The sequence below is a fragment of the Hipposideros armiger genome, unplaced genomic scaffold (assembly GCF_001890085.2).
Source record: "Hipposideros armiger isolate ML-2016 unplaced genomic scaffold, ASM189008v1 scaffold_120, whole genome shotgun sequence".
In the NCBI taxonomy this organism is placed as follows: domain Eukaryota; kingdom Metazoa; phylum Chordata; class Mammalia; order Chiroptera; family Hipposideridae; genus Hipposideros; species Hipposideros armiger.
In genome coordinates, this window is record NW_017731470.1 from 1125374 (window position 1) to 1136057 (window position 10684).

General features: G+C 36.2%; 1 protein-coding gene and 1 pseudogene across 1 annotated transcript in view; one reads left to right on the forward strand and one right to left on the reverse strand.

The window, feature by feature from the left end:
* MAP3K5 (mitogen-activated protein kinase kinase kinase 5) overlaps positions 1-10684 on the reverse strand; it is a 203596-nt gene that overhangs the window by 96227 nt on the left and 96685 nt on the right. Inside the window, exon 8 of the mRNA XM_019648088.1 lies at positions 3336-3448. Within this exon, the coding sequence (XP_019503633.1) occupies positions 3336-3448 (113 nt within the window). The remainder of the gene's footprint in view (positions 1-3335; positions 3449-10684) is intronic.
* On the forward strand, positions 8014-8766 carry LOC109385619 (60S ribosomal protein L7a pseudogene; annotated as a pseudogene).

A 10684-nucleotide genomic window follows, 5' to 3' on the forward strand; every position in this document is an offset into this window, starting at 1 on the left:
TATATACTTATAAATTTAAAAATAATGAACCATTTCAAATTCACTTACAGACATCATGACATTTTGCCCTTAAGTATTGACAACAGACCTAAAAATTCTCCTATTCATTCATTAATTGCACCTAACAAAAAAATACTTCCTTAATATTATCTAGTATCTGTCCCTAATTCAAATTTTCTAAATATTCCCCCAAATGTCTCCTATAGCTTTTTTTAAAAACCAGAATCTAGGGCCGGCCGAGTGGCTCAGTTGGTTAAGAGCTCGCTTAAGAGTTTGAGCTCTGAGCAACAGCGGTTCGAGTCCAGCCCGAGCTGAGCAGCCACTGAGCTGCCAACAGGTAGCAGGATGGCTCAGCTAAAATAAAAAAAAAAAAAACAGAATCTAATCAAGATCATTACTTGCATTTGTCTTTTTATGTTGCTAAATTTCATTTAACGTTACCAATCCACCCACACTTTTTTTCTAAGACACTGATCATTTTGAAGAGACCAGGAGGGGTGCCTTGTAGAATGTCCTCACATTCTAGATCTGTCTGAGGGCCCTGCATGGTGTTTGACTTATTTTTCTAGCCACTGTGATTCCTATTAACTGGATGCTAGATATTAAGATGCAGGCTAAATATTTTTGGCAAGACTATTTCACAGGAGATGTCATGGACTCCATATTCACCGTGTCATGAGGCACACGTAGCCCCACACCACTCAGGATGCTAGTGGGATCACTGACAGCCTGATCCCTGGAGGGGATGCATACAATGGATTGTATGGGCACATTTGCTCATATTAATTGTTATTTGTTTACCCTATATGAAGAAACCAAAATTTCAAAATGGATCTAAAGAAAAGATTTCATAAAGAAAAGTCTGATTATTACAAAAACACAGTAATTCAGACTAATTTGTACGTTTGCAGGGGCTGAGACAAAGAATGGAAAAAGATATAAATTGCTGAAAATTTGATTACAGCATGTGAAACAATGTCTTTTTAAGATATCTTTAAAATGCGCAAATATGTTATTAGTTTTTTTATTATGTACTATTGATTAATATTATTATACTAGACTAGTAATTTATTTAACCTGTTTTTTCTTTAAAATCCCTTAATCCTATTATATTACATAAAAATTAACTTCAGGTCAACCTATGTTGATTAGCACAATTTATGATTGAGCAGAAAATAAATTAGTGAGTTTTAACTGCCTTTTAGTTAAGAACATACAATTTAGAATGTATATCACAATATTTTAAAAGTCTAAAAACCTAGCTCTTGCAGTAGCTAAAAATTCATTCTTGTCGTATTTTAAGTCTGTGTATGTTTTGCAATTTCGAAAATTTTAAATTGAACTTCATAATGTTTTCAAATTCTTGTTAAACATGTATTATAAATGAGTTCTTGGAAAATAATTAAAGTATGTTTCCTTTATAAAGCTGTATTAATCACAATTCCTCAAGCCTTAGAGTGTTGACCATCTTTCTTTTTTTTTTACCTTTTGTAAGATATAATTGACATATAAGAGGGAGGTGGGTGGGATATGAGGGTAAAGGTTATCAAATATATGGTGATGGAAAGGGAACTGACTCTGGGTGGTGAACACACAAGGTGATATATAGATGATGTATTACAGAATTGTACACCTGAAATCTTTGTGACTTTGCTAACAATTGTCACCCCAATAAACTTTAATTAAAAAAAGAGAAAAAAATCAAAAAGACAAAAAAAACTTATAATTCACATATAATTGTGTAAGTTTAGGGTATACACTGTGTTGATTTGATATACTTATATATTGCAAAATAATTAGTACTACCATGGCTTAGCTAGCATCTCTATCACATTACATAATTAGCATTTCTTTTTTGTGGTGAGATCTACTCTCTTAGCAGAGTGCCGACCATCTTATTCTACATTTACCTTAAAAATGAGAATTTAGAATAAATATATTTTCAAACAGCTATGTTACTGCTCTACCTACACATGCAAATCAGTGTCAACTCCTGTAACGATCTGGAGGCATCAATAAACTTCACCTTAAGTTCAAGAACAGTACAATACAAGTTATTTGTAGATCACTGATCAATGAAGAGTTTTGGCTAATGTAGAGTTTTAAAATTATCCTTCAATGAATTTTTTATTATAATCATAATTTCTGAAAAGCTCAAGTTGGAATGTATTTTCTCTCATTTCATTCACCAACTGAAAACATTTCAAATAAGGCTTTCTGTACTGAATACCAGTGCAACCCAACAGTGACAAGTATTTTATCATTCTTTTAACCTAGGACTTTTAAACAGTATTTAATATTCAAACTTTAGTTGCCTTCTAAGATTTCTCAAAATATTACAAATGGCTATTTTATATGCCCTTCCCAAAATAATGTAAAAAAAAAAGTCCAGGACTCATGTTTTTTTTTTTTGAAGGAAAATTAAAAACATTCTCCAGTTAAAAATCTTAAAGAAAGAATTCTTCTACAATTCATAGCTTCACTAAGATCAACTGTTTTTCTTCATGAAAAATATGGCCAAATATTTCTGAATAATGACTCCTATAAGAATTGGAAAGGTTCTCTAACAGAGGGTGACTAGATACTCAAAGAGAGCAATTTGATGATCATAGAGAGTATTCTAGTCTCTAGAATCTTAAAAAAAAAATGTTATTAAAGCCAGAACAAAAAAATCTAATAAAATTTGTTCACTAATTTCTTTAAATTCCAAAGAAGGGTCAGCAGATGAGGCAATGTCCACAGGTAAAAGGGACAAAATATGTTCTATCAAAGGCTATAATTTAAAGATGGTCTCTGAGGAGATCAGTCACTGCCAAGATTGCCATCTGCTTGACCTAGCACTCTGGGACTTTGCAAGGCTCCATTTCAAACACAAATGAAATCATGGGGGTAGGTGTGAAGAAGAAACAAAATATCTGAGGTTTTCGCTGCTGCTTCTTCTTTTTTTTTTAATGTACCAGGAAAGCAAAATCAAGCTAACAGAAAACATTCTTGATGTTCCACAAAACACTACCTATTTGAGAGTTGGGGGCTGAATACAGAGTACATATGTTTAATATTAGTTTGAACTGGAACAATAAATATTAACCAGGGTTTTTTTAAAAAACAAGCAAAATAAACTAAAAACTGAATTACATCCTAATATCAGGATTCTGCACAATAGTATGAAACACTAAATAAGGGGCTATATTAATAATAATAATAATAATATTTGTTTTTTAAGCAAGTCAAATGAGATAGAAAGAAAAGGGTCTATTCATCAATGATTCTTTTTCTTTGTACCAAGTTGGGTCCAGTTTCTCAATTTCCATATAAAGTATCAAGCTGTAAATTACCAACTTTCCGGAGCTCAAAGGAAGATTCAAACTGGTGTCCGGATGCCAGGAGAAGGACAGCATAATTAATCCCTGACTGTAGCGTTGGCTCACTTTCAAATGCCTTTCTGAACCTATAAAAAAAAATTGTACAAGTTTACTTTCTCAATCACGAAACTCTGGGTGTGCAATAGCTCCTGTTTGCATAACTCCAATGCCTGAGCAAGAAAAATATTCCACTGGCCTTCACGCCAGAATCTAGTATGCTATTAGAATTTAATGCTTAAGTAACTGCATATCCTCTCCCTCTGCTCCATTGCATTCCCCCATTTAATTCGCCCTCACCATAGCAACCCCAGTCTTTAAAAAAGTCTTCTCTTCAACAGTCTACCAGAAATGTGTGTTTGTGTGTGTGTGTGTGTGTGTGTGAGAGAGTGAGAGAGAGAGAGAGAGAGAGAGAGAGAGAGAGAGAGAGAGAGAATATGTCTAAGCAGTAGAAATTTAAAAATGAGAACCATGCATGTATTTTAAAAAGTGGTTTTTGAAAAGCCTTTAAAATACACAAAGCAATGAGGAGGAGGATCTAGGTAACATACTGAAACAATCAGTTCCATAAGTTTGATACAGAAATGAAATAAAGAATGTTAATTGCACTAGAAATTAAGAAAAACAGAGATTGCGTCTGTGCATACTAATTTTAGTTCAAAGAGAATAAGAACCCTTTCCTGAATATGCATGAAACTGAGTATCAACCTTTCAAAACACTTCAACATTTGAAAAGACTTCAGTGTTTGCACATCCACTGTATTTTCAAGGTAACACTTCCGAAGATCCACTCAAGGGTTTCCTCACATACATCATTTAACAGGCAACAATATTCAGTATCATTACATTTGGGAGCTTGAAAAGAAGAAAATTAAAATAAATGCCCTAGTGACTAAGAAACTGCCTGAGACAAACATAAACTGAAATCTTTATTTTAAAAGAAACAGATTGAGGAAAATATGAGGAATAAATACCTAATGAATGATCATTTGATGATACCAAAAAAATGGCTATGCAGGGAAAAATACATTACAATTTCCAGATAAAGGCATTCCTATTTAAATTGTTAATGGTGAAAATGAGAGGACTAGCAAATGTAGTGACAGGCACAACAGAATTACAGTATATTCTTGGCTTTTATATATACTTGAAATTTTCCATAATTTAAAATAAGTTAAACTTCAAAACAAAAGAAAAAGTACATTTTTCTGAATATTGAGGATCATGTGCCCTTTTTAAGGGTCTTACTTTTAAAGTAGAACAAGTACCTCTGAATGAAAACAAAAATCAATTATGTATTAATCTTAACTTCTTGGCTCGAAAACAATGTGTTTGGAATAAGAAAAAAAATATTTCCAACTGCATAACTGTTGGCGATTAAAAGCATTTTTATCTCTCCAGAAGTACAGGTGTTTCTCAGTTCTAGAATGGAAAAAACATGTACCCAGACTACTGATATTCAAAGCTAGTCTATCAAGGACACACAGGATTTGTAACTCTTAGACTCACATAAGTCTCAAAGGTCTTTGTGTTCGTTCAGAATCAAGTAGAAGGTTCCAATAAAAACAAGGGTATAAGAGGAGAAAGAAGTTGTACACTTTCCCTTCTACCAATTCATAGCAACATATGCAATATTTTGTCAACAAATTAATTCTTTATTTCTCCTGAAACCAAAGAACATGGAATATTTCTCTTAAAGATACCAAAAGGAAGATGCAAAAAGTAAGACATGACTCAAAGCAATCAAATACTAACTGCTTCCTAAATGTGCCAAAACTAACCAAAATGAAAAGCTGGGCTTACATCTTTTTTCTGTTACCATAAACAATATATATTTTCAACCAAAATATAAATACCAATAAAATTAATTATTTACATTTCTCTAAGCACTCCATGATAATAGTTGGTTATTGAGAAGAAAGTCTTAACGTTTTCTGGAGATTAAAATAACATGTGGGTGTATCATGAAAGAAATCAAATCCCGTCATATATTATTAATATACCACCCACAGGAAGTAGGATTTCTCCCACACTGTCAAAGTAAATTAGTACAGTATTTCTTGGCAAAAATTTGCCAAAATCTATCAAAATTATAAAATTTAAAAAAATCTATGAGGTGTGATCAAACAATAGGGTGAATGTTTAAATTTTTAAAAATTATTACAGTAAAAGTCACATTGCCATTAATCCCTCTCAAAATACTCTCCCTCGCTATGAATGCACTTATCCCATCGTTCTTGCCACTTTCTGAAGTAGTTCTAGAAGTCCTCTTTCATGAGTGTCTTTAGTTGCGCTGTCTTGTCCTCCTTGATGTCCTGAATCATTTTGACTTTGCGAAGAGCCAGATATCGCATGGTGCCAGATCCGGTGAATAAGGTGGATGAGGATACACCGTAATGTTTTTATTTGATAGAAATTGCCATATACCAGAAGTGATGTGTGACATGGAACATTGTCATGATGGAGGATGAGTTACTGCACACTTTAAAACACACCTTCTCTCAACTGTAGCTCACACCTGACTACACCAAACAAGTTGTCACACAGTTACTAAGGTTAAATGTGCCACTTCCCATATTGATGATCCCTGCCTTTCTGTTGGATGGCACTCAGCAGTAGCATTCACTGTATTTTGTAATCACAACAGGAAAGGCTCCATGTCACATATCACTTCTGGTATGGCAATTTCTGTCAAATAAAAACATTATAGTGTGTCCTCATCTACCTTATTCACCATACCTGTCACTGTGTGACTTCTGACTCTTCCACAAAGTTAAAATGAAAGCGTTTTGAATTGATTCAGGACATTGAAGCAGCCATGACAGCACAACTAAAGACACTCACAAAAGAGGACTTCCAGACTGCTTCAGAAAGTGGCAAGAATGATGGGATAAGTGTGTTTGAAGGGAGGGTGAGTATTTTGAAGGGGATTAGTGGCTATGTCTCTTACTGTAATAATTTTTTTTTGTTTAAACATTCACCATATTTCTTGATCACATCTCATATGCAAATCTGTTAATACAACAATTACACATCTATGAATTTATATTAAGAAAAAGTACTAAATGTATAATCAGAAATTTAGTTACAAGGATATTTGTTACAAGATGAAAAAGTACTCTAAATTTCTAACAATATTATAAAGTGTAATATGAAATAAAATGTATTCCAAATGTTGGAAAGCTATGTGACCATTTAAATTGCAGAAGAATATTTAATGTTTGGAGGGAAAATTTTGTTTCCAAGCAAGATGTAGTAGTCTACTTGGAAGCTATCACTTCTGCTACAGGGGGTAAAAAGGATACATACCAAAAACATATTTTTATAGACACTAGGGATCTATGAAAACAACCACAACAAAATCATTACAATAAAACTCCAGACAGGAAAGTGCCCTTCCAATACGAGCTGACTACTTTTGTCTTCTGTAGAGGCATTTGCTGATTCTGACCGTAAGGTTAAGCTTAGGTTTGGCACAAGCAGAGCAACCCTACCTATGTGAAACTCTACCAGGGAAAAGAGAAACTAGCGGATTTCCTGATAGATACATGGGTTGGCATCACAGAGTGAAACCTGGAGGAGGCCCACTCGGGTGGCCAGTTGACACCACAGGACATTTATTGAATGCTGGGTTGTACCAGCGGCTGGGGGATGAGGTAGGGTTGGAGTGGCATAGTGAAATCTCCTGAAGTCTGGCACTACTTCCGAGTGATGTGCCACTGGGGGGAGGAGCCTACAGCAAATACAGGGCAGTGTCTTCCTTACGAAATGTACCAAATTTTAGGGCTATATGATATGAGAGAATAAAGAGTGAAACTCAAAACTCCAAAGGGCAGATATGAAATCTCCCACAGCATTTAAGAGATAAAGAGATAGAGACCCACATGGCTTTTGATTAAAAGCTGAGGGGGAGTCAAAGCTAAGAAGCAAGGACAAAACTGATATATTGGGCTGTTGGAAAAGTCATGACGCATTTTTGCAACCAAAAACACAGAAAAAAATACGTCTTGACTTTTCTGAAACCCAATAGATAGACTGGGTCAGCTAAAACTGAAACCCAGACTAAACTCAACTCAATTGCATTTGTTGAGATAATCAGCTCCTTACCCACTGTGGTTAACAAAGGGAAGTGAGAGCCTTCTGTGAGAGAAAATAAAATCATCTTCACTCTCAGTAATTCTTAAATACATAAATGTATGGGATACAATAAAGAATTCTGAAGCATGCAAAAAGCCAGGAAAACGTGAACAAGCGAGTAAAAACAGACAAAAGGGCTGACCCACAGGTAATTCAGATGCTGGAGTTTGTAGATGAGAACTTTAAAATAATTATTACAAATATGGTAAAGAAAGTTAGGAAAAAGATGGACAAAATGGATGAAAAGATCATTTGAACAGGGAGATGGAATTTAAAAATATTAAATAATCCAGAACTAAAATATATACAATAGTGAAAATAAATTTCATTGTTATGAGTTTAATACTGGACTAAACAGAATATAATAAATTAATAGAAAATGGGGGAATGGAGAACTAAAGGAACAAAGGACATATAAAACAAATAGAAAATAAATACCGAGATGGTAGACATAACTGCAGCTATCAGTCACCACGCTAAATGTAAAGGACCTACCTCTCCCCTCCCACCGCCTAAGATGCGGAAAGGAAAGAAGTCTAAGCGAGAGAAGGAAGGGCTGGCCGTGCTGTCATGAAGAAGCAGGAGGCCAAGAAGGTGGCAACTCCCATTTGAAAAAAGGTGCATGAATTTTGTCATTGGACAGGACATCCAGCCCAAAAGGGACCTCACCCATTTTGTGAAATGGCCCTGCTAATTTCGGCTGCAGTGGCAAAGGGCCTGAAAGTGTCTCCTGCGATTATCCAGTTCACCCAGGCCTTGGCCCGCCGTACAGCTACCCCACTGCTTAAGCTGGCTCACAAGTACAGACCAGAGACAAAGCAAGACAAAACTCAGAGATCGCTGGCTCATGGTGAGGAAAAAGCTGCCAGCACAAGGGATGTCCCCACCATGAGGCCACCTGCCCTTCAGCAGGAGTTAGTTAATACTGTTAACACTTTGGTGGAGAACAAGAAGGCTCAGCTGGTGGTGGCTGCACAAGAGGGGGATCCCACCGAGCTGGCTGCCTGCCCTGTGCTGTAAGGTGGGGTTTCCCTACTGCATTATCTAGGCCACAGGATGACCTGCACCACCGTCGTCTTGACATAGTTTAACGCAGAAGGACAAAGGAGCTCTGGCTGGGCTGGTGGAAGCTATCCGACCCAATCACAATGACAGATACAATGGGATCTGCCATCACTGGGGAGGTAACGTCCTAGGTCCAAAATTGATGGATTGCATTGCCAAGGTGGAAAAGGCAAAGGCTAAAGAACTGGCCACAAAACTGGACTGAGTGTATACTGTTTTCTGTACATAAAATAAAAATTCTCCTTCAGCCAGTATTGATGGGGCATTATGGGGTTGATGAGGCATTTGCCTTATTGCCAGTATAAACACATACATACATACATACATACATACATTTAAATAAATAAATGTGAATGACCTAAAAAAGATATTTGTCAAATTAGATTTAATAACAACAGTGGAAGGAAGGAAGGAAGGAAGGAAGGAAGGAAGGAAGGAAGGAAGGAAGGAAGGAAAAGACTCAACTATATTCATTTAACAGACAATTTTTAAATATAAGGACACAGGTAGGCTGAAATGACGTATAAAGATGTGTTCCTCAAATACTAATCAAAAGTAATCTGTTGTGATTATATATTAGTATCAGACAAAACTAACTTTAAGGCAAAATTATTACAAGACATAAGGAGGGACGTTTCATAATGATAAAAGGGTAAATTCAAAGGAAGACTTATAATCCTAAATGTACCTATTAACATGGCTTCAAAATATATAAAGCAAAAACTTAGAAAATGAAAAAAATACTTAGACAAATGTACATTCATAGCTGGAGATTTTAAAACACTTCTCTCAGTGACGAGCCAACGGGCAGATAAAAAACATCAGTGAGGGTATGAAAGATTTAAATAACATGATTAACCGAGTTAATCTAACTGACTTACATGGAACACTACACCCAACAACTATGGACCATATATTGGGCCATAAAGAACTTCTCAACAAATTACAAAGGACTAAAATAATGCAGAGTGTGTTCTCTCTGCACTATAGAATTAATTTAGAGGATCATAAAGGTATGTTGGGACACTGGGCAATCTACTTTTGAATAACTCAGGGGTCAAAGAAAAAGTCACTCTGAAAACTAAAAGGTATTTGAACTGAACAATATTTAAAGATCAATATACTGACATTTCTGTGATGCAGAGCAATTTATACCTTTAAACACATATGCTGGGAAAGGAGCAAGATTGAAAAATCAATGTCTTAAGCTTCCATCTAGAAAAATAATAGCAGATTATCCTCAAACATAATAGAAAGAAGGATGTAATAAATGCAAGAGCAGAAATCAATGAAGTAGAAAGTAGATGTGCAATTGTATAGAGCATTAATTACAAACACAAAATGGACTAATAATTCTGATAGTTATGTCAGTCACAAAGTGACAGTCATGCCAGAGCATCACGTGAAAGGCGGACCCAATAAACGCCCTAACCAGGTAACTCCAGACACAGGGTGGAGTGTGACCATCTGGATAGCTTTATGGGACTGCAGATGGGGGCACCACACCCAGTCTTGAGCATAAAATCAGAGCTCTCTGACAGCTCATTGCTCAGGCCACACCTGATGAGCTAACAGCCGCACCTGCACTAGTCCCAGATGGATTGCTTGAAGCCTCGCCTCCTGACCGTCTCATCAGCCCGGTCTGACACCTGACAATTCGCACCCCAGTGCCATAGGAACTCTCACTGAACACTGGACTCTCACATCCTTCTTTCTCTCATCCTTCTTTTGTAAGACTCTGTTTGCCTTGCTGAACCCTATTGCTTACAGGCCTGTGTGACCCTCTTGTGTGAAACTGCTCTATCTTGACTACTGGAGACTATCCTCTGATCGGAGCCTTAATTAATGCCTATGGTAAACCGAGTCAGTAGGACTAGATCCATGGCTTTATTCTAATAAAGCCTGACATTGTGGAAAGACACAAACAAGTGTGCGACTGTTATTTTGATAGTCACGTCCAGCTCACAACAGCAATAATAAATATCAGCAGTGCCAAAAGTTAGTTCTGCAAGAAAATTTAAAAAATTGATAAACTCCTGGGCAGCAGACTAGGGGTTAGGGAAGAGAGGGGGGGGGAGGGAGAGAGGGAGAGGGAGAGAGAGGGAAGGAGGGAGAGAGGGAGA